At 38.5% G+C, this 25188-nt stretch overlaps 2 protein-coding genes across 6 annotated transcripts; both read right to left on the bottom strand.

Annotated features, from left to right (window-relative positions):
* Positions 1-2149: 2149 nt before the first annotated feature.
* Positions 2150-8411, bottom strand: LOC115688142 (protein IQ-DOMAIN 30-like). Of its 3 annotated transcripts, none has more exons than XM_030613887.2 (7): positions 8274-8411; positions 7405-7514; positions 6283-6558; positions 6057-6200; positions 5476-5556; positions 3882-4911; positions 2150-2522 (listed from the first exon to the last, which is right to left on the bottom strand). In XM_030613887.2, the coding sequence occupies exons 2-7, from the start codon at positions 7477-7479 to the stop codon at positions 2497-2499; spliced, it is 1632 nt and encodes a 543-aa protein (XP_030469747.1). In that variant the 5' UTR covers positions 7480-7514; positions 8274-8411; the 3' UTR covers positions 2150-2496. The 3 variants fall into 3 exon arrangements, with proteins under 3 accessions (XP_030469747.1, XP_030469748.1, XP_056169162.1); XM_030613888.2 differs by having other exon boundaries at positions 8211-8355; XM_056313187.1 differs by lacking the exon at positions 8274-8411 and adding an exon at positions 8242-8260.
* A 7831-nt stretch (positions 8412-16242) lies between these two features.
* Positions 16243-23316, bottom strand: LOC115688143 (EID1-like F-box protein 2). 3 transcript variants are annotated; one of them, XM_056313181.1, is made up of 4 exons: positions 23165-23316; positions 22851-23096; positions 21767-22541; positions 16243-16683 (listed from the first exon to the last, which is right to left on the bottom strand). In XM_056313181.1, the coding sequence occupies exon 3, from the start codon at positions 22530-22532 to the stop codon at positions 21786-21788; it is 747 nt and encodes a 248-aa protein (XP_056169156.1). In that variant the 5' UTR covers positions 22533-22541; positions 22851-23096; positions 23165-23316; the 3' UTR covers positions 16243-16683; positions 21767-21785. The 3 variants fall into 3 exon arrangements, with proteins under 3 accessions (XP_056169156.1, XP_056169157.1, XP_056169158.1); XM_056313182.1 differs by having other exon boundaries at positions 23192-23210; XM_056313183.1 differs by lacking the exons at positions 16243-16683; positions 23165-23316 and adding an exon at positions 16690-18775 and having other exon boundaries at positions 22851-23152.
* Between the last annotated feature and the right edge of the window lie 1872 nt (positions 23317-25188).

The following is a 25188-nucleotide window of genomic DNA, read 5'->3' on the forward strand; positions in this document are numbered from 1 at the left end:
GGCGGGTCTCTTGGAACCTCTCCCCATTCCCGAGCACCCATGGGAGAGCATCTCCTTGGATTTCATCATCGGAATGCCCAAGTCCGATGGATTCGGCACCATCATGGTAATCGTGGATCGATTCTCTAAGTACGCCACGTTCATCCCAGCTACTAGAGAGTGCCCCGGGCAGGAAACCGCCCAATTGTTCCCAAAGAACATTGTGAAGTATTGGAGATTACCAAAAAATATTGTTAGTGATTGAGATAGTTAAGTCATTAGCAAGTTTTGGAGGGAATTCTTCGAGCTACTTGGGTTAGATTTGAACTTCTCCACAAGCATGCATCCTCAAACCGACGGACAAACAGAGCAGACCAATGCATTCATTGAACTCTATTCACGGCATTTCGTGAGCACAAGCCAAAAGAATTGGCGTAAACTACTTGACGTGGCACAATTTTCATTCAACTTGCACAAGAATGAGTTGACCGGCTGAAGTCCGAGATGGTGATGTGCCACCAACTGCTCACCCCAAATTTCATAGCCATTGGGTACAAAGGTAATAGTTCTTCCGCCTTCAAGTTTGCTAAGGAGTGGCCAGAGGAGATTGATCTTGCCCCGATCGTGTCTTCACAAGCCAACCAAACAAATGAAGAAATTTGCTGATAAGAATAGGAGACCGGCCGAATATCAAGTTGGAGACCTTGTCCTCGTAAAGCACCACTTGCTACAAAAGACAAGGAGCCAACTCCACAAAGGCCTCCTTCGGTGCTATGAGGGTCCCTTCCGAATTATAAAACGAGTCGGGAAGGTTGCCTACAAGCTTGAGCTTCCTTCAAAGTTTAAGTACCACCTAGTATTTCATGTAAGTATGCTCAACCTGTATTACGAAAACATGGATAATCCCGAGCGCACAAAGTCCCATCAAGCACTGATCGAAATTCTAGTCACACAAGATCGGGAAGTTGAATCCATCATCGCAAGGTATGTCCATTGAAAACATTATCCTCGTCTTCATGAATATATGGTGAAGTGGAAAAGGCTACTCTAAAGCGAAGCAAGTTGGGAATCAGCGAAGTCTCTATGGCAATTCCCTAATCAAATCCAGTGTTTCCACAACGAGACAACGAGGGTGTCTCTGGATTTAGTGGGAAAGAATGTCACGAACTAAAAAGTACCACGTCATCAATCTAAAGGTCACCACGTTATCTACTGAAAAGGTCATCACGTTATCTACTGAAAGGGGCTCATCAAAGCCATTAGATTTTTAGAGGACTCAATCTCTACCATTAGATTTGCTTGACGAGGATTAATGCCCTCAACCGTTGGATAGGGTCAATCTCCATGGTTCAATTAATGTGACGATGATCAATATATCCCACCGTTATATCAAGTAGATCTCTACTGTCAGATCAATTAGACAAGGATTGACATCCTTTACCATTAGATCACGTAAAAGATCAATGGCTATAATTAAAGGGATTTTTGTATAAATAGGGAAGCCCTACCCCTCATTTGTATCACCCACTTTAATTGAACAATACAAGCATTCTTTAAAGTTTCTCTCTCTACTCTCTCTAAGAATTCCCTTCCTTGAGTGTGAGAGTAAGGCTTACTTCGGCCAAGTAAGGTGAATCTAGGTCTAAGTGCCACACAGTTCGTGATCGAAAGAATCGTCTCGTGATACACATGGGTGCCATGTCAACATTATTTGCTTATTGATATCCAAGTAAGTAGTTTTTAACAATTCTCGTTAACAGAACTTTCGGAGGACAAATATGTCACACAAGTACTAATTTGGGATTTTTGATATCACAAAAAATAATTTATGATAAATATGTCACAATGGGTTTCAATGGCTTTTACCCTTTCAAATACGATGGCTCTTGAGCTAGTATATATAAGATTTTACCTTGCATTCCATTTCCACAACAAAAATACCAAAGTTCGACAATGAAACAAACTCATTTGAATAAATATTTAAACAGCTCGATCGTATTGTGTTGCCTAGGAGTGGCGTACCTCATATAAAGAAACTTCCCAACTTTTACCATCTTGATGGGACTACAATGACATGTTCGCTGACACCAGATTTCGGTTGCCGGTGTTGCAGAATATGACTCAAACTAAACATTTCACAGCGGATACTGAGATCAATATAAGAGGAAGGTTTTCAAATACATAAGTTTTCAATTGTTCCATGAACTGTGTACAAGGACCTCTGAAACAAATAAACAGAATTAAACAAGTTCCCCATCGAGGCACAAACCTTAAGATCTCCACCTCTCAAACTTCTATCAAGAAAAGCAGAAGATAACTCACATGATCAGTACACACAAACAAGACATGCTAGAACCTACGTATGGCTATACATTGACAGAAAGAAATGACAAAGGAAGAGGAAGCAATCCATATAAAACCACTTTAATCGGCCAGTTATCCCTTCAAAGATTCAAGGAAGAGTCCCATCATCTTCTACATCCTGGTTTCTTTGAAATTTGGCATAATGCATGACAATCAGAACCTTCTCCATCCTGGTTTCCCTGAAATGGCATAATGCACGACAAACAGAAAACCAGACATTAACATAGACACGATGAACAGAGAAATGACTAGTGTATGAAACAGCCAATCACGTACGAAACTAATTATTCTAGCAAAGAGAAAGAAAGTGTTGCCCCAACACAAGCGAAAACAAAAGCTAGTGTTGCCCAAACAAAAACAAAAAACAAAGTGACGACTAAGAGTCAAGCTAAGACAGATTACAAATATAGACAGTTCTTTTTTTTTTCTTTTTTTGTGGCCAACAGCATTTGCAGAACGATGCTTTTACCCAAAATGTCACCAGAAAAAAAAATTCTAAATAATTACATCCCAAACAAATGATGCAAGTGTGCCTGTAATAGGTAATTGGAAGCACTGCTAACTCATTATCCCGGGCTGAGCATGGGCTGTGCGGGCAGGCGGGCTTTTGCCATCATTTGGCCTGTCCTGACCATTTTCAGGCCTGGGCCTTTCCAGCCCCAGATGCTGGCCTGGAGGGACCGAGCCATTCCAGGCCGGTTGGTCCAGGCTAAAGCCCGAAATCTAAAAAAAACACACATTTCTTGAAAAGTCAAAATCTTGATGCAATCTGTTCTAAAACTGGAATTGTGTTCCCCACTACTTTAGAAAAAGATTCGAGTAGAAGGACCCTAACTATGTGCTCATATATCTTCTACAATAAACAGAAATTAAAAAGCAGATTTATAAACAACAATGACCCAAGTACACTAACAAAAGGGAGACGAGACCAGATCTATACATTTTATTGTACAGCAAACCCATTAAAGAGTGTCTGTGCACAACGAGAGAGAGAGCGACAAGCCTTAAGATATTGAGGGAGGTGACAGGCTCAGTGGTTCGTGGGCCAGTTGCAAGCAAGTTAGGGCAGAGAGAGGTTAAGTGTTAAGGAGATCGAGAGAGTCAGAACCATAGAAGGTGCGATGGAGAAAAAAGTTGACGGGGAAACGTTGTACTAGGGTTTTTTAGACTTAAAAGTAGATATATGTATTCTACATGTAGTTAGGGCCGGTCCGGACAATTAGGTATCATGTACCTAAAGCCTGAAAGACCGGACCGACCTGAATTAAAAGACAAATTTATTTCAGGCCCGGTGTTTTGGCTCGAGCCTATCAGAGCCAGAAAAAGACTAGGCCAGTCTGGGCGGTCCGATCCAGGGTTTTGGACCGCCGGGCATTTTTGCTCAGCTATCAAATCGTTGTACTTGTAACAAACCTGTGTTGTCCACCCAGATAGAAGTTAACAACTGTCAACAGTTACTAAGAGAAAAAATGGTTCATCAATTTAGCAAAGAATATTCAAAATGCACACAACCACTAGCATCAAAAGAAATGTCTTACCATTACTATCTCTAGACGACAACAATGATCTGTCAGTTCTGCTTCCACCTTTTCCATTTACTTGGACTTGCTTCTGCATTCGTGGTGACATTGAGGTCAACTTTCCATTGTTCGAAGAAGGCAGAGAATGCCTCCTGACAAAACCATCTTCAACCCCATCTTGACTGATCCTTGCAGATTCATGTGCTCTCAGCTTTGCCTTTGCAGATTCAGTTGCAGCCATGTAGCTAGGCAACGTAGAAGTATTCAATGAAACGTTCTCTGAGAATTCCTGTTTCGCTGGGAAAGACATCCTCCTCTTGGTCTTCTGGCTCATCTTGGCAACATTATCTTCCTTCGGAGTCGGCCCCTCATGCAATGCCAAAGTGTCATCACCCTTTTCATTATTTATGGATAAATGGGCTTCAATTGCAGGGGAATCATCAAGAAGCACATCGACGGACTCACCAACAGACACAGGTTTTGATGGAGTTTCAGACTGAATTAGTGAGGAATCTCCAACAACTGCCATATTTTCAACAATTTGTAGTTCAGCACCACCTTCTACATCTTTCTCATCTTCATCGGGAGACTGGAAGGTTGAATCCATGAGAGTTGACTTTGGCTTCTCTGGCAGAGCTTCAGACTTTTCACGAGCCTCTTTACTGGCTGCAGCAACTTTTCTCAAATTCCCTTTTACCCTCTCAAGCTCATTTTGAGGCTGTTCTTGCGCCTGTTCTGGTTTATGATTTATAATCTTCCTTTGTCCACGGTTAGGCTTCTCAATATCAGGTGCAGGTTTCACTGAATTGTTGTCACCATTTGAAATGGGGACTCTTCGGCTAACACGTTTTGTCCTGTTTCGCTCAGTTTCACCAGATGGAGCGCCGCTCTGGTGCTTCTGAAACCTTGACCCAGTAGCTTTCTTTTGTTGTGGAAGAGGTTCCCAAAAGCGGGTTGATGACCAGCGTTCCAACCAGTTGTCAGTTGAGTTTGGTTCAACCGGATCATAATGGATATTCAGCGGCATAGCAGTAGTTGAAGAAAGAAGCTAAAGCAGGAATATGGCACAAGCTTTAGTACAAATACAAAAACGTGAAACAAATATGTGTAGTTAGAACAAACTCTAATAGATGCCTAGCATAGACTTTAAGTTGACACAACCATGATATGATTCTTACGTTCACCTCATGTGTGAGCATGCTAAACTTAACCTACTTAGCTGAGCATTTAACTTTCGGAAATAACAGACACTGAAACAGCTTGAGCCATATACAACCTGGGACTAAGAGCTTCACACGGTTATTTGTAGGAAAAGTCATGCCTCCACAAACTTCTGTGCTACTTTAAGGCGAAGCATATTTTCAAATTGTATTAGGCCTGCATTTGGATACGTACTTGAACTGACATTCATTGGACAATGTACAACTCTCTGTCATAAAGTACCGGACTTCATCCCTCAATGTGTGCCCTTATATTCATTGTCATAAATATGTAAAGTTCAATACTTGGATGGCAAAAAGCTTTCACTGGATCTTGTTCATTGGGTCAAAAGATACTCAAGAAAAAGTACAATTCATGCTTTTGAATAAGTAACAAGGGAATTTCAAAGTACCTTACAGATGAAAGAATTCTTCAGTAGCTTCTCTGGCTTATAGTTAGTACTTATATCATATGACTTCACATGATGTGCATCCTGAAGAAAAACAATGGAAACGTGACATGGAGAACTGGAGATAAAAAAAGTAAAACTATGAGCCACACATTATGTGACTCGCGCTCTGAAATCAACTTTCATCTAGTCGCAAAATATGATTTCCATATACAGCATACTCAACTTTAATAAGACGTGCAGGTTCATGTCGAGCAAAGCTTCTTATAACTTCTAAAGAAAAGAGAAAAAGAAAACAAGCGACACAAGGTGTTTCCGGCTGTAGCATTTGCAATGGTACGAAACTAAGATGATAATCTATAGTAAGGTCGCCCCTTTTCTAGCTTGTTCTCTTTGATTTGGAAATATTTGTGCACTGAACTCCTGAATTAATAATAAGTTTTACATATGTAAAATTCCACATTGAATTGTCTCAACCACGACCACGAATTGTGTTATTTACCAATTGAATTGTCTCAACTGCCTTGAGAATATTTACCAGACATCTTTGAATGCACTTGAAGCCCCCAGAGGAACATTCTTACCTTTCGACCACGAATCAACCTTTGGAGATTGACGATGCCCCGCAGGCAGACTAGAGTAGCGATAGCTTGTCGCCTAACTAGGTGTCCACGAATAAGCGCCTGCAGTCTTATTATGCCCTTTAAAACACGAAATGCACGACGCGCCTGCACAAGTTATAGCTAAATCATTTAAGCAAAATGTTGATATAGCTTCCCAAGGATGGACTAAGAGTAGAGAGAGCATCACCAAGTAGCCCCTAAAAGTTGCCTGCACTTTTGAAGCAGCCTTTTCTTGTCTGATTATCTCAGCAGCGCTCATGTCTGGTCGTTCAAAACCCACATTATCCCCTCCAGACAATAAGGGAACCACATTCTGTCCTACTTCATGATTATCTCCCCTTTCTATTTCTTCCGTCCTTTTGCCAGTGAGAGGCAATTCATCTGGAAGAGTGTGAGATTGTGGAGCCAAATCTTCAGTTGACGCATCAAAGGCTGCAATTGGCTCTTTTTCTGTCGCGGTTTTCTTCACAAGAAATTGTGTTCACATATTAGGACTTGATCACACTTTGCAAATAACAGTAAATAAATTGCAACAGGGTTAACCCATATCTGCATTTAGAGTTCAGACTACAGAAGAGCAGCTGAGCAACAGTGACATGAAGAAGAAACAGGAACCACCAAATGCCACGTACTATCACTAAATTGGGTTATAAAATTGAATAATGACCACTGATTGATAATGTTTCGAGAAAGGCACACGATGACAGAGAAATGGATGCTACACACTTGTACCAAGGCTAGCAGACAACTTTACTTCAACCAGAAGGACAACTTCTTTGCCATTGTGAAACAGGCTATTTCACCAAGAACTTAGTTGAACTAAGGACCGTGCATTGTAATTGAGCCAGAAGCTGATGGTTTTCTTTCAATTAGACGGACATTTCCTAGCCATTGTGAAACAAGTCAACTCAACTGAGAACCTCAGCTGCGATATAGAGAATACAGTGTAGTAGAGCAAACAACCAGGCCACACATGGCAGCATGACAGTCTACCTTACACATCGTTAGGATGTCAAATGTTAAAAATTTCCATATTGTCAAGATACATTTACAAATCGAAAAGGGGAAGAGTGTTTGAAGGGCAAAGACTTTAAACGGACAAGAAGTCTGTTTGTTGCATATCTGTAAAGTGGACGGATATATATCTGGTTAAATCAATTTTTCCCTGAGCTACTCATCTAGAATCCTACGTTTCCTATTGTTTTAGGAACTTGTTTTTGCCTACAGTAGAAACTGCAAAAAGTAAACCTTACCTTTGGGACAGTTGGAAGTACAGATCTAGCAAAAAACTGGGTAAAGTAATTCTTACCTTGACCAACCTAGATTTGGATGATTTCTTCCCGAAAAGTACTTGCCTGATCCATTTACCTCCTGATTTACCCATTGAATACAAGTCCTAGTCACCACCAACGCGTGAGCCTGCAAAATTCGACAGATGTGGAGAGCCATGAGAATGAAACAACAAGAAGACTAAACAGACTTAGGTATTGCACCAGATTTTGGAAAAGCACAGCCACATTACAAAACCTCTACCCAATAGCAATATCCAAAATAGAAGTTCGCCAAACTGAAACTAGCAGCGTTCCGCAACATGAACAACAACAACACTTCCTTCACACCCTAATAGGCGAATTAGCTACTCGATATTGCACAACGAAATAGGGAGGAAAGAGAAATTGCAACCTCTGTGAGCTCACATTATGCATTCTAACCTCACTAAGCATTTCATGTCAGGGTCAATTAACCGAGTAGAAGTGAAAGATCAAATTCGGGAGAAGCCCAGAAGACAGATCCAACGAGCATCACCCCCTAGAACAACAGGCTCCACAAGCAGTAACCCCTCAACCGTTACAACCGAAAGGACCCCAACGCAAGAGCAGAAAATCAGAAAAACGCACCTCACCCCACCACCCCCCCCCCCCCAAAACCCAAGCACAGCTTCACAAACCCAAGAACACAAATGACGCAGGAACTCAACCAAACAAACAGCCACGCTCCACCAGAAACACACACACACACAAGAAACACAAAAACAACGGGCCAATTCGCAGAAGGGTCGGCGAACTCCGGCATCAAACGCGAAGGCGAAAGCCACGCATCAAGATCCGAACTCACTGGGTATGTGGAGGCAAGGTTTTTGCAGTACCGCAAGCAATGCTAGGTAGATCTGAGACAAACCTGAGAGGTAAGAGAGAGAGAGAGAGAGAGAGAGAGCCACTACTGGTGATATACAGTGAAGAACGAAGGTGGAGAGTGAGAAGTGTACCGCTCTCCTCGCTGTGAATGTAAATTGCCTCTTGCGCTTTCATGCTTTTTTCTTTTTTTTTTTTTTGGTGGTCGGAACTTTGCGCTTTGGTGTTGGATTTGGATGAAAGATTCTGTGTTTTTTTCTTCTTCTTTTTTTTTTTGCGGGAATTACTGAAAAGCTCCGTGAAATATCGTTCGGACAAAAACGGTGGTTAAATTAATTAAAATATCGCAAAATTGAGGGATTAGGAGACATGATGTGTCGGGGGTTTAAAAGAAGAAAAAAAAAGAGGGAGTGGTTGGGAATGGTGGGAAAGCCTACACTAGGATAGGTTGCTTTCTAATTAAATGAGATGCTTCTGAAAAATGACTTTGGTGAAATTTAAATAATGAAAAATCTCACCTGCGGTAAGCGATCTCTAGACTTTTTCAATTGAAACACCCACGAGGTCAAGAAAGTTTTGCTTTTCGAGCGCCGCGGGAATTAAATCCTAAAAGTGGATCGGTCGAAGTGTGCAAAAAGCTCACTTGAATATCACATTGCCGATAATATACCAGAAATAAAAAAAGAAATAAGCATTCGAATTTTTTCAAGCAAAAAATCCATCTACTCTTGTCGAAAAACAAAAGGCATATTGTCTCGAAGACGACACGGCATTCATCCAAAACGTGGAAGCAAAGTTCACCTAAAATTTCCTTCACTATTGATATCATTTCATTTTAAGTTTGATACCACAAAAAATCAAAAATTAGTATGCATGTGACAAATTTATCCAAACTTATTTTTTGACCGCAAAAAAACTCCAAACTAGTATGCATGTGACAAATTTACCCTCCGCTAGTTTTCGTTAAATTGTACCGTCAAATTGCTGAATTTGATGACACGTGACAGTTGGCGGGTGTACCCGTTTAGGGTATAGATTTACCAATTTATGATTTTTCGTGATATTAATCCAATTTAACGGATGGTAAATTTGTTACAAAAGTACCAATTTAGGATTTTTGATGGTCAAAAAATTAATTTGGGATAAATTTATCACAGATGTACCTGGTTTGGGATTTTTTGTAGTCAAAAAATTAGTTTTGGGTAAATTTATCACTGATGTACCAATTTAGGGTTTTTCATGGTATTGACCTTCATTTTAAATGGCTAAAATAATTATCAACTCGAAAAACTCTCATGGTCCCGACTTTTCAAAAAAATATATAATTCCTCACTAGCTTTTACCACGAGTTGAGTCGAATACCTAGTAATGTCGGTATCATCAACAATAAACTATTTTTCGATTGATAGGTCTCTTTCCCCACGTCTACATAAAGCATAAATTAAGGGATAATGGAAGAACAGCAAAATTCATAATCACAAATATCCGTTGCATAGAAGCCACAAATGTGGGGTCCAAATATCCATTGGGGATAATCTCTTGCCATTTCCGCCATCACCTCATAGAAAACGAATGGATAATGACACAAATTGTATTTAAACATTAGTTCAATATAAAATGAGGTCCCTGAACTTTTAATTTGTTCAATATGGTCCACGAACTTTATCACAATGTGCAATGTAGTTCTTAAACTTTTAATTTGTTCAATATGGTTGCTGGACATTTGGTATATATGTTAAATATTATCCTTCCATTAATTCAAGTTCAGGGACACGTACCAAAAATCCAGTATCACATTGAACAAATTAAAAATTCAGGGACCTTATTGCACATTGAACTAAAGTTCAAAAATCATTTGTGTCTCCCTTATACGAAAGCTACCCACATCTTTATAATAAATATAATAAAAATAAAAAATAGAAAAAGAGAGTAGGTTGCCAAGTTGAAGAGGAAGGGGATTCAACCTCGCGGTCTCACCATAAACATAGGTCATCTTTGGTTGTAAGATTCTTGGGACCACCTAATTCGTGGTTCACTCAACTTTGAATGTATATTGAGGATTATTATTAATGTTAGATCACTGCATCTATGTCGTGTTCAATAGAAAAACCTCAGCTAAAGTTAAGATGTCGCTAGAGACCACCTACAACCTGTTGTCTTCTCATATCTAATTGGAATAACAATGATGAACATGGGATGTTTTGTAAAAGTAATTTGGCTCATATTTTCTCTTTTCTTGCTTGCAATCAATTTAAGTCAAAACTTTTGGTGGAGGGCACAGTGTGTTGTAAACTGGGTACTGGTTGGTAAGTTGGTTACAAGACACTGTGTGAAACACAAGGCATCCAGCAAGAGCCGAAGCTCCCCTCCTATCACTTCTGGGCGCAGGTGGCTACTATACTAGCCTACCCAGAAAGTAGCCAGTCAAAATTAACGTATAGTATACCCTCTCCACCCAAGAGGTCCCTAAGTTTCCTCCCGTTGTTTTTTTTCTCGGGAGAGAAGAAATACGAAGGTAACTTATGAGGAGATCTTTCCACCATACCGGAAAAATTCTTTCTCCTGTCTCCCCTTGAGCCTTTTAAGGACCTGCTTAGGTCCACTCTTCCCCTTCTTTCAAATTGATTTTTTAGCAATTTTCTCATTTCCATTTGATATCTTACAAAAATGAGTATTAACAACAATAATGTCACTGAGGCGGTCGTTTCTCTGAAGGGAAAAAGTTTATTAGAGTCAGAACTCGAGTGGGCAGCATACATATATGGTTTCTATTTGCATTTGATCGTGTGGAAAGTTGAATTGAGCATTAATTATTAGCATTGGTTAGCATGATTTGGTACTTTGTTTCTTCTCAATGAAGTAGTCTCATCTCTACCTGTTTACACAAAAAATGACCAGTCTGTCAACGCAGGCAACCATGTGACCAACACATGAACATAAATAATCACGTGACTAATGTACGAGGATTATCATACACGTGACATCTTGCCGTTGGCCAAAAGGTTAATTTTAATATTTATAAACCAATATTGACACACATCGGTAATACATATTGACGGAAATTGCCAATCAATTGTTGATATACGATGACAAATGACTATCGATATTGATACTAATGAGTAAAGCGCAGCAAAACATCAAAACCCTTTGAAGGCATGAGGAACATGGGAAGATAGTCGCAATACAAGGGGACAAAGCGACTAAGGATCGAAAAGCAATCGGCATGTATATCCTTGCATGCTTTGGATAATAATTACTTGGGAGGAGCAAGGTTATAAAGCAATTATCATTCAAAGGCAAGATCATGGAGCGACAAGATCACGAGGTAATTGTCGAAGAGCAGTTACCGCTTGGAGCAAAGTCATGGAACGATTATGGTTTGGAGCAAGATCGTAGGACAACAAGGACCAATTGGCATGTGCTTTTAAAGGAACAACTGTTTAAGAACGAAAGGGATATGAGCACAAGACTTTCGGAAATGGAGAAGCATAGAGGTAACTGTTGAAAAACACTCAAGAAAAGTGCAACCACTGGAAACCACTAGGAAGCAATTACCACATAACCATTACAAATTCCACTAGTCGTCTACTAAAAACCCCCTCTCCCATACAAATCAAACAAATTTACTATCTTTTCAATACTTTTATCTTCATGTACTGCACTTTAGATTCGTGTTGTCAATTGAATTCCGGCATATATATTTATCATGGGTGCTGTGTCGTTGATTAAATTCCAGTATAGGTTGTTTACACTCAGTTATTTCATCGAGCCTGTATCTTCTAGACTATGTCATTGATTAAATCCCAGCATGCTTTGTGTTTGTACAGCCCTGTTCTAATTCAAGATGTTTGGTATCTTTTGCCTGTGATATTTCATGTTCGGAGTTGGCACCGAACCTTGTGTTTCCTTAAATAAAAATCGAAGAACAACTTTTAGTGAAGGTTATTTCGTCGTGGGATAAATGCCAAAGAAACACTTCCATATTTGAAAGAATTTATTTGTTTGAAAGATGCAAGGCGAAAGCGCATTGTGAAACATCTATACCACGTCAACACTCGCTCTAGCAAATGAACTTGAAGTAATAATTAATTCATACCATAGTCAATTATTTTAAAATAGAATTATGTAGAGGCGAAGCATCATTAGCTTGTCACATGCCAACATGACAAAATTAGTTTGGTAAATGGCAATTTTCAACTAATGGTATGGCCAAGCTACACTTGAAATTTTACCCAATTAGTCATAAATCTATTGTGTAAATGCCAAATCATTCATAAACTATTCAATTTTATCAATTTAGTCCTAAACCTTTATGCGAACTAAATTAGCAAAATAAAAAATTTTAAGACTAAATTAACATCCGTACAATAGGTTTTATGTCTGATTGAATAAATTTCCCAAATTGCACCATGCGTTAAAGCTTATTAGTCTTGTACACGATCCATTGGAAGTGGCAAGCATAACGGTGGGGAAAAATATGACGGTGTAACCGTCTAATGCTAGCCACAACTTCTGTTTGGAGGAAATCGGGAACTTTCTCAGCCGGTTTCATTTTGACTTTGTTTTTTTTTTAATTTTATGTTTCCTTATTGTAAGCTCAAATTGAGGGACAAAATCATAAGAGGGCCACAAAATCAATTTTCTTGAATATGAAGAAAGAAAAAATAAATTAGATATCAAAATATAAATAATTACAAGTAGAAAAATATTCTCACTTACTAAAAAGAAATCATTAAGGTCATTATATGGATCTATTAAATTTAAAAGATGACAAAACACTTGAAATGTTGGCTTTCCAACTAATAACAAAATCATTGTGCAATGAATTAGCTTCTCTTATTCCTTTCGTTGAAATCAAATTGCTCCAAAAGAACTCTCCGGTAACCTAAAATTAAGATCAATGATATCAATTATGCATAAAACAAATGAAGTAAGGAGAATATCAAAATAAGAATAATGAATTAGTAGAGAAAAAATTTACCCCATTGATCCAAATCTTGTAGATGAAGATGTGTTGGGACCTAAAACATCAGCAAATCAATCTTAGGATCACATGAATCAAAGGTAAAGTTAAAAAATTGATTTTCAAACGATTTTTATACAAATTTCACCTAATATTGCTTCAACGTTGGGTTCATTGAAAAGATTCACATGACCACGAGACACTTGACCCTATATCAATTCATGCGGATAAAAAGTCAATTTATAATAAGGTGTTTTATTTCAAAACAAAATAATAACAAGTACCAGCAATGATTGAAAACCCCCGATTCTTTCTTGATTGCAAATCAAATTTTGAGAATAGCTACAGTGGCTCATCTCATCCGAATTCCCAATTGAGGAAAATCAATGAAATTCCTTGTACCCTCGTCCTGATAGATTGCATTCGTTAATTCAACTAGTAGAGTTATGACGCATATTTCCAAAGAATTCTACATAATTATTGGAAAATAATTTGGAAACACCATACCGTGTGATTCAAATTCACTCGAGAGCCATCGTGTGTCAAGTGATCAGGGGCCATTTTCTTCTGCAAGAAATTTCATATGCATTAATTTACCAAATTACTATCAAGTTGAAAATAAATATATAAGAAAATTACGTCGGGTTAACTAGAATTATTAGTGAAGAAGTTCTTATTGTTTGATTATTATCAATTTGATTTGTTTCTTATTATTTGAATATTATCACTTTGATTTGTTTCTTCATATATCAACCAGTTTCAATTTGTTTCTTATAATTTTGTATCTCAATTTAAGCTTGCAATGAATAATTATAAAATCTCGAAAAAAAAAGAAAAGGAAAGTAGGGTCAAAATTTAAAACCGGTTGACCAAGTTTACCGGTTTCATCCACAAATTCTTGAGGCCGAGGTGTGACTGTCATTCCGTCATTGCGCGGAGACGGTCAGCTCAGCATTTTCCCGATCCATTTTGTCACCTCTACGCCTGGTAAAAGCCTCTGGACCGTTTACGAGGCAATGTCGGCATTGCAGCTTGGCTTTGATATTCTAATCGTTGTCGCAATCATGAAAGGCATTATTAGTCGACATTTGGCCTCTTAGTCATTATTAGTCGATATCATTGAAAACACCATCGCCGTTGGCTTTTCTATCCACTTTGAAAGCCCCAGACGACCGAACGTTTTGATACTTAAAAAAAAAAAGAAGAGTGATGGGATGGGAGCCGGTGCGTTATTGGGACATGTTTGTGGTTGAATGTCGGCAAAATAAATTTGGGTTCAATAGATACTTTTTCCGAAACATAGCGCATTTGAAAAATTCACATAAGATTCCCGGCAGAGATCCGATGGCTAGCGGAGGCGATGGCCATGCCGATCCCCTCCATCCAAACTAACTAAAACCGGGAAACAGCTCGGTGTGATGAGGGCATTCGCGCTAAATCTCATGAAAGATGCATGTTTTTGACTAGTAGGAAGTGTTCGTTTGATGGAATGCTAAGATTTGGGTTTGTTTTCTTCTAATAGCTGTGCACCGACACCGCTTTTTTGTGTAAAGACTCTGTTTTCCTTTCGGGCTCTTTGATAATTCAGATGACAACCCAGATGGGACTAAGGTGGGCATTGAACGTGAAGTTAATAAAAAAAATACAAAATAGTTGAGAAAGATAAATATGAATAATGTATTTAGGTGTTGATTGCTGAACTTCTACACGAATAATTCATCTGTTTCGGAAATAGGCATAGCTTGTTTTTCTCGTGGAGAATCAAACACATTGTTCCTATTTTCCCTTTTTCGGCATCACTTGATAAAATAAATCACGAGTAAATAATTTCAAAATCAACAAAAAATATTTATGATCAAATTTCTAGAAAAAGAATTTCCGCATTTCGAAAATCTAAATTTGCCGCCTCCAAGAACATCCGTAGCGTTTGGATCTTCAGGGCCGAACTTGAGACCCAAGGGACCGGATCAAGAACCTCACGACTGAACTAGTAATACCCATGACCAAGGGCCCCGGACTTCGGCTCCCGCACCAATGACCATGAGAGTCGAACTCCATACGATGGCACCCAGACCTCGGAATCTAGCACACGGACCCAAGACAGTGATGGGCGATCTCAAGATCCAGATGCTTGGACATGGGACGCTGATACCCAGACCTGGGACGCAAACACCTGGACAGGAGACTCTAAGGGCTCGAGTCATGTCCATATGCTTGGGTTTCAAGTCCTCGCTCCAAGGTCCCGAGTCAAAGGCACCAGGCTCTTGGGTCTACCTGCAGAATTGTGGCTCGAGCTTTTGAGGTCCCAGACCAAGCGTCAAGGTTCATAAAGTAGATCGCATAGCCCCAACTTCACGAGAAAATTATTGGGTACTTTCGGACTATGATAGTCCATTTCGCATATATCATTAAATCATGTAGTGGGATCAACATGATCTAGTTGCACACGTGAAGTGAGCTAATATAAACTGAAAGTACCCAAAAAAAGCTAATTCAGGGGATTAAGGTCCAAAGCCTAAGCATCGAGATATCCAATCTAAGTGTCATGGTCCAACCCTCAAATGGTACTTGACATAATAACAGATCCGGATTATGACACTTGAGCAAGAATTACTAGCCCCACCCTCGAGATCTTGGTCCAAGTGCTAGGGCACAGGATCAAGGGGTCCCGGTCCAACCCCCCCAGGGGACCGGGTCTGGCACCTCCCAAGTCCACGGCTTCTGAGGTCGTGCACCAAACTCAGGTCTAACTCTCAAAAACATGTGTATTTTTTTGACAATAGATATCTGCAAATGACTTGCTCGTTTGAAAAGTACACCAAACACCATAAAAAGGTAAACCATTTTCCCTGAAGATAACTAATTTGAAGACTCCGACCAAAAAAGAGAAAACTAATTTTAAGACATTCTAAAAAGCTTAAGTGATATGATGAAGAGGGACATGTAGCATCTGAAAGAAAAAAGCTGAATAAAATTCTTCCTATCTGATTCAAAAAGTTTTTCCACTGAGACTAGAATTAAATGAACCATGAGTTTCTTAAAGGCATCCATGTAATGAAAGTGATCAGTGAAGATTTGCTCAAATTTATCAGGGTAACAAATATATATTCAGAAACAGGTGGACCTAGGTTACTGCATATCACATAATCTACTACAACAATCTAAAGTATATTGCTTGGCAAGAGATAATCGAAATGCATGGCCTTCGATCATTAATTTGCAAAACTCAGACCTGAGCAGAGATCTGGCCATTCAACAGCGATGCTTCTTTCACACTCTTCGACGGGCAAGCAAATATTTGCACTGCTGAAGTAGACCATTTAGTACAACACCACAATTCCTCAAGAAAGACTGTGGGACCCACACAGACAATGAATTTGATGTTTCCGATCGATCCTAGAGTTGAGAAAACTTTAACTCCCACAGTACCTGAAATATTTTCACGCCGTAGTACCGCAACTGCAGCAGTTCAATCTATACAGTGGCTAAAGGCCTGTCCAACAGCAAGAAATATTAACAAAACGCTTTCCAACAGAGTAACAACTGTTCGTTATTAGAAAATAGAACCAACAAAAAGATGCTAAAACATGATATTGATGACGTATTCAGATAGCAAAAATGGTTATGGCCACGGATCAAGTGCTATAGGTGTCCTTAGTTTATAGATAAGGAAACTGAGAAGGGTTCTCACATATAACTCGCTAGTGTTGAAGTTGATCCCAAATCTGATTTAGTAGATCGGATCGTTTCATGTTAGAGAACGGCGACACTTTGGATATCTCTCTGGAATATCTACGGAAAATTTCTATGGGCGCAATCCTAATTTTCAAGCCAGGAGAAGAATAAGGGGAAGGACATTTGGGTTCCTAAAATGACTTGCAAGTCTCTATATGTTAAACCATCCCAGGTAGTGCCTCCGTGAAAGATATAGGGTTCTTCTTCATCCTCAGATCCTAGGAAGAACAGTAGCTTACCAAAAAAGCAAGATAATACTGTTGGTTGTAATTCTCAATGGATGAGTATGGCAATGGTAAATGACGATGCAATTCTCTTAGATAATGCTTTCACTGTGCATAACTCTAGTGATAAAACTCTGTCCATTCTGTTATGAAAAAGGTTGATAAGCAGGATGCTCTTCCTGCTGTGAATTCTATTGATGCTGATGAAATGCTTAAGGTTGTGTTGTGAATGCAGACAAGATCAAGGAAGACAGAAATAATTGGTAAGAATGGCACTCCCAAAGTGTTAAGTCCATCCACCTCCACACCTTTTTCATGACAAAAATTTATGAATGCGATAGTAGGGGCTTTCCAAGCCCCATAAAATGGAGGGAGGAACAGAAACTGGTTTCTCGTTTGTGGAGGTCAACATGAAGCTTGTCACTTCTCTTTTTTCACATAGATAGCAAACGGTGCATAACCACGAGTCACATGTGCTTTGAATAATTTTGCGGTATCGGTCATTGCCCAAGAAACCTTGGTTAGTGGCCAAAGGTTGCAATGTGATCCATGAAGATTCCAGCAATGGTGAAGAAACTTTTGGTTTGTTTGGTCACTATTTATTTGGAAACTTCTTTACTAAGATGAACAATAAGAACGATGGACATGTCAAGAGGAAATTTGACGTGGCTCTTATTTCTGGTGATTGGTTTTTCTTATTTCCTGCATCATAGTTCATGTTGCATCCCACTTATGCCTGAAATGGTCTCTCGTGTACGAAGCCTTTTAGATACTTCCGATTTCTTGACCAATAGTCCGGATTTTCTTGCTGCTGAAGTAATCTTGGAATCAACCCATTGGATATGCTATGTTTCAATTGCTCAACCTTGTAATGGACATCCTACTTTGCAATTTTTCTCCAAGCACATAAGATTAAAAGTACGTGCTTAAGGAATTCAACTACAAGCATTTCATTGCATTTCCTAGAAAGTGCAGACTTTGGAAGACCAACAGTTGTCTTTGCAGCTATATCTAATTCAGCTCATTCTCCTGATTCTCATACTCTTGAGTCAAAAAAGAAGATTAAAACAGAATTGAATCAGTTAAAACAAGCAGAGGAGTTGTTTTGAAACAAAAGCGAAGAGATACTTGACTTAAGCTTGGTGACCACAACACTTTTTTCTCCACAAAGTTATCAAGCCTAGTACTTCAAAGGATACTTTACATGGACTCACTACTTTCATGCGGTTACCTCACATGATGGAATTGTCCATGAAGCAGTATCTTTCTATCAGGATTTACTTGGTAAAAAGGACTCTGTATCTACTGGAAGGTCTATTTCTCATCTGCAATCTATTTTTAGTTTTCAACTTGATGAAGCTTCTTGTGATCATATGGTTTCTCCAATAACTAGAGATGAGAAAAAGACTAACTTAAGGGGTATGACTGCAGAAAAGACGCTTGGCGTGATGGATATACAGCTCACTTCTTTAAGGTGGCTTGGTCTATTGATGGTGAAGAATTTGTGAATACTATCCAAGACTTCCTCAGGCGTAGCAAACTGCTTGCTACCATTAATACCACTGTCATTGCTTCAGTCCTTAAGACTCCTGATGCTTCCAAAATGAGTGACTTCAGGCCTGTTTCCTGATATAATGTCATCTGATGCATCACAACAATTTTAAGCAATAGATTGAAGAAAACTCTGCCTGATTTTGTTCACTGAACGAAGAAATACTGTTGAAAAACATTATATTAGTTCACGAACTTGTTTGAAGTCATCATCTACAGCAAATTTCTTCAAGTCGTTCTTGAAAGTGGATCTCGTGAAGGCCTTCGATAGCATGAACTGGGAACTTACATCAAATTTTCTTTGTGCCATTAATGTTTTTATTGCTTGTATTGTAGCTTGTAGCTTGCATGTTGTGACACAGCTTTTTTATGATGATTTATGGAAGTCTTGAAGGTTTTCAAGAGGAAAAGGGCATAAGACAGAGAGAGCCTTTGTCCTTTGTTTTCTTTATTAATGTCTTGTCTGAAATGCATGGTACATCTTCACCCTCTTTGTCAGAAAGTTAAACTCACTCATTTGGCTTTTGCTGATGATATTCTGATTTTCACAAAAGGAAAGCCTGAGGACCTTAGAGAAATCTTGACAAGGTGCAGAAATTCAACATTATGTTTGGTTTGAAGGTTGATCCTCAAGAGTGAAATTTTTAACTGCATGGATTTCAGAAAGATAAATTGCAACTGTTGTTTCAGCTCAGTGGAATTAGAGAGGGAAGCTTTTGGTTCAGCTAGGTATCTTGGTTTGCCCTCCTTCCTGGAAAGCTGTCTCTCAAGGATTTTCAGGCTTTAAGTTGTGGAATCACGATCAGAATACGCGGCTGGAGTTGTAAAAGACTCACTTATGCCGGGAGATCGAAATTAATTAAATCTGTCATCCAGAGTATTGCTAGCTATTCAAATAATGTTTTCATCCTTCCAAACAAATTAATGCACATGATTGAACAACAGTGCAGTGCTTTTCTCTGGCATTGCTTAAACCCGATTACTATGGGACCTAAGTTCAAATGGGAGGATGTTTGTCTTCCAAAGAGAGAGGGTGGTCTAGGTGTCAAGAATCTATCTCGCTGGAACTCTACTTGTATTACAAAGTTTCGATGGTTGAATCAATGCTTATATAGGCTGAAAGATGACAACTTCTGGATTGTCAAAACTATGCTTAGGGTGAACTCTGGTGAAGATCACTGGAGATGGTTCTGCCACCTTTTTTAGTTTGAACTTGATTGCTGCAGTTTCGGTTATAATCAAAGATGATACTTGGCACTGGCCTATAGTAAGAACTTAAAACATGTTGAGGATTCAGAATGAGGTGACTGATTCGGAATGAAATGATTGCATTAAGTATTTAGCACAAGAAACTCAAAAATAGTTCACAGATTTGTAGTACTCATGTAAAGCTTCTTTTACTAACTACGATTTTTCTTTGGCAGGGAATGAAAGTTATATCCTCGGTGGTGGAATTTGTAAAATAAAGTAAGCACCCACTCTTTTGCTTCAAGTTTAAATGTAAGGAACCCGATTAATCGCTTATTTTTTCTTTTACAATGACATTGACGACTGTGGTAATTTAATGCATGTATTCTATAAAATAGTGGGAGTGGTTTCAAACAAAAACCTGTGCATATATTAAGTCTATGTGATGATTCTTCAATAATATCCATGCACCACTCAGATCTTAAATTTTTGTCCTTTTATGTTTTAATATATATTGAGCACCTCATTTTCTAGAATCAGTTCGCATGGTCACTGTTATAGCCCAAGATATTAAGTTTTGACATGAACAGAAAGTGTAAGAGTAAAAAGACATGTTTTCCTCACAACACAAACTGTTGAACTTATACTTTTTTACTGAGGAAAGCCCATGTGAAGCATCAAAAGAGCACTAGTTCTACTATAAATTCACGAGATCTAGAGATGACTTTCTCAGGTACATGACATGTGGAGCATCAACAAGAGCACTAGTTCTACTATAAATTCAGGAGATCTAGAGAAGACTTTCTCAGGTACATGACATTGGCTCCAACGAGCCAGTATTAAAGTATGTGCCAATCCTCAGGCATCACATGTACAAAAGGCCAACAGCTATCTAAAGGAAGGAGCAAACATAATTCAGGTTTAGTTTCTACACACAGGTGTATGAATTAATGTACAAGCAAATTGTGGAGTGAACTAAACTATGGTTACTTGTATGGTGGCAAAATCTTAATTAGGAAAATTTCAAAGTTGAAATATCAAGCATAGAGTATCAAAATTGAAATTTCTTGTCGCATTTTTTTATTTTGTGTTGCTGCTGTAATGCCTGAGGAAATACATGTACCAAAGCAATTGAACTCTTTTATCACATAAAACCGGTATCTGCCAATTTTAAAATTAAAAAAAGGCATTTTGAAATGTTCTTCCACATTAGATCGATTTTTAACCACAAAGTACACTGACCGTATATTCTCAATTATTCTCTGTTATTTAGACAATAAACTTTCACAAAATTTTAAAGAAAAATAATGGGATTAGTGATAATAATTAGAAATGATACTCATAACGAAACATTAGTTATTTAGTAATCAAGTGGAATGAATTGTTCATGCAAGGCATTAACTCTGTATCGGCATTTTGGCAATAAAAGAAAAAAAAAATCAACATAATCACCGATGTAAAAGGTGCAAGTAGAAAAAATTGAAAAATGCACTTTGCTATATTTATAAGTAATTTATATGTTTAGGAAATTTTTTTGAATTAATATGCTTTCGAATATATATAAAGATCGGCTTAATTGTGATTGAATAGATAGACATGTTACAGAAAAGAAGAGATCCAAATGATATTCGTGTAGTGAAAGTATAAAAATTGCCAATGGTCCGCCTTTTTACAAAAAAACACAATTAGTATTGTAATTAATGTGCTGAAAATAACTATGGTTAACAAGGAGAGGTTAAAAAGTGTGGTTAAGTGGGCCCACTTGTGGATGAGAGTTCGTACATAGTCGGTGTATGGAAGATTTTCCCATATGATGATCTACAAATTTGATATATCTCATGGGAAAAGCAGAATTGTCCACTAGAAACACAGCATTACCTGGATTTAGATGTTAAAACTATTCCAACTCAAAGGCCTCCTCCGAATCTGACAGAGGCAAGAGGATGCAATTTCCAAGCATATGTCCATTGAGGCACACATAGAAGTCAGTTGAGTCTGAATAAGCACCAAGCCTACAGCTGGCACTCTGAGGTATCATTTTTGCTTCCCGCATGCTCCATAGCTTAGCTTTGCAATAAGGACACAACTCCGTAGGGTGAAGCTGGGCTCCCCTCTGAATCAGCATTCTCTTAGCCATTGACATAGAGAACGACTTGAAAACCCCACGAAAAAATCCCACATCCCCCTCATCCCCTTGGTCTAGATGTTCGCAAGGATCAGACACATAGAGAACATCGTTTTTGCATTGTGGCATGAGAAAGCTTTTCCCCGATGTCCTAGAAAACCGGGTACGGTAAACAAAGTGACCAGGCACTTGGACATTATTAAAGAGGCCATCCTTACTGCACCCTGAACAGTAGATTAGCAGCTTTGCCAATGCTCTCCAGTTCCCATCAATACTGTGGCTACCACTAGATTGCAAATCGAGCATCATTTTAGGAGCTCTCGTACGACAAAATTCCTTCCATAAGACTCGTTTAGCAAGATCATCAAACCACTTGCACACAAGAGACAGGGTGGCAATTGCTTTAGGATTCCAATTCATCTGTTGGAATACTAAGAAAATCACATCCTCGCTTAGATGTCCTTTCGTGCACCGACAACTCGACGAGTGTATGCAGCGATATTGCTTCACGAGAAACATCTCGTCGACCTAATAAGACGAACAAAGAAAGACTCTTCATTCCAATCACACACCAAACATATTAACAAATTCCTCCTACAGACCGACATAGTAACTCGCGACTACGACACGACCACCACCGCAATGCATTCACCACGCAGCAGATCACTATTTCAGGCGTTCCCAACGTGAGCTCATAAACCAAACTCGACAACAGTGGACACGATCTCCTCCGAATTCCAAGATGCATACTAAAAATAGCCCAGACCATCGCAACTCTGCAGACGCGACTAAACCCAATTCACCCAGATAGGAAATCAGATGACCCAGATCGTTTACCTTCCCTCCGGCGGCGAGATCGGCGAGACTAGGGTTTGCGAGCTTGAACAAACGACCTCGAAATCTGGGGTCGAATCAGAGAGGCGGAGCGGGGCAGAGGCAGAGGAGAATATCCCGATCGTGCGCGAGGGGCGAACCGGAGCGCGACACGAGAGAGACCCAGCGAAGAAGACGAAAGCCCAGATTACGTGGGCGGCGGGTGCTTCGTCCGCGCAGCATCACATGGCGGATTGAGCTCGTGGGTATCTGCAAGATTCGCACAAATTCAAGCAAGAACGATGGTGGCTGGGAAGGGAGAGGGAATCGACGGAAACCGTGCAAGCAGAAGGAGTCAAATCAACTGCAGAAGAAGAAGATCAGGAAGAAGATGAGTGCGTCTGCTGCTGCTGCTGCAGTGAGTCGACTCGGTTCAAGTGGGTACTTCGAAGGGGACAAAAGAAGATGAGTGCGACTGCTGCTGCTGCAGTGAGTCGACTCGGTTCAAGTGGGTACTTCTTTTTTTTTTTTTTTATCGAAAAAAGTGGGTACTTCGAAGGGGACAAAAGAAGCGCGTTAGTTAAAAAAAAAAAATCTATAATAATATCTCAAGGGCTTTTCTTAGGATGCGCATTGCAACGATTCTGTGCCCGAGAACTGATTCTGCTCAGAAATGATTCTTTTTTATTTCTGACCATTTGAAAGCGTTTGGTAACGGCCCAAAATTTATATTCCTGAAATAGTAAAAGAACAGAAATGCGTTTAATAACGGCATAAAATTTCTTTTTATTAATAATTTTTTAATAATATTTTAAATATTTTAATATTTCTTTCTTTTCTTTTTTTCTTCTCCTCTTTCTTGGCCATGGCCGGTAAAATTTTTTTTATTAATAATATTTTTTTCTTTTTTTTACCATGGCCAGTAAAATATTTTTTTATTTTTTATTGAAATATTATAATAAAAAATATTTTTATTGAAAATATTTTTTAAATTTTTTTTGCCATGGCCTGGTCGCCGGCCATGGCCGATAAAATATTTTTTTTTTCATGGCCTAGTTATTGGCCATGGCTGGTAAAATAATTTTTTTTTATTCATGGCCGATAAAATATTTTTTTTATTAATAATATTTTTTTATTAAAATATTTTAATCTTGCCAGATACGGCGAGGGTGGCCCTCACGCTGGACATTAGACACTACATTAAAAACCAAGAAAAAGAAGAAGAAAAAAAAATTAATTCTCATTTTTGTTCTCAAAATCAAGAAGTTATTTTTTTTTTTTTTTGATTTTGCTCCAAAATTGATTCTGGGCACAAATTTGCAAGAATTTGTGCCCAAAATTAAAAAATTTAACAAACGGATTTTTGTTTCAAAACTGATTCTGGGAACAAAAAAACGGAAATTTTCACTATTTGGCCAGTTGCCAAACAGGCCCTTATTCTTCTTTTTCCTTTTTTTTTTTGACTTTTGTTTCCTTCTTTCTCTAATAGCGTAAAATCTATATTCTTATAGTTCTATAATTATGATCTGCAATTCAATTTTGAGAATTTAATGTTGGTTTCTTTAATGCAAGTAAAAACACTATCCTACAATAGTAGTGGGCTGATTGATCCAACCAAAATTTAGATTTATGATAGTCATATTTATTGTCTACGTATAAAAATTAAATTTCCGAACCGTATATTGAGGTTAAATATGTCATCCGATAGGTTTTGATTAATTATTGGATCGGACTTTGTGGAATATTCATGTATTATGGTAGAGGAACATTGATGAAAAGATTTTTGAAAAGGCTCGAAATGTCTCGATGAATTTCGACGTTTGAAGAGACGATAACAACAATAGCAACCAAGCTTATCACATTACGTAGGGTCGACTATATGAATCCTATCACGTCATTGCATTGGATTAGCTATTTTCTTTTCATTAATCTTAATTAACTGCCCTTTTTTTTTTTTTCTTTTAGAGTCGGCATTGCCCTTAGGCATGCAAAGTTTTCTTTTGAGGTGGTGAAAATGCACCATTTCAACCATGCAAATTTTGTGCTGCGTTATGTCGTAATTTTTTTTTTTAAGAAATCGAAGGTTCAATCCCAACCTTTGTCGAGAGATTTATCCTCTCGATTTTGTTAATGACAGAGCAACGATAAGGAATGAGAGGCATCCATGTCTTAAGCCATTCCAACAACTAATAATACAGACAAACACGATTGAGATCTTTCTTCTCTTTTTGTATTTTTGGCCCACCGTCTCCCATAATAAATCTTATCAACACATTTGAACGATAGATAATAATATAAATGGTTACTGAACTTTGAATTAATGTATAATGTTATCCCTAAATTTTTAATTTATTCAATGTGA

This window comes from Syzygium oleosum, unplaced genomic scaffold, assembly GCF_021117445.2.
Source record: "Syzygium oleosum isolate NSW1041296 unplaced genomic scaffold, Sole_v2.1 Sole_v2.07, whole genome shotgun sequence".
Classification (NCBI taxonomy): Eukaryota; Viridiplantae; Streptophyta; class Magnoliopsida; order Myrtales; family Myrtaceae; genus Syzygium; species Syzygium oleosum.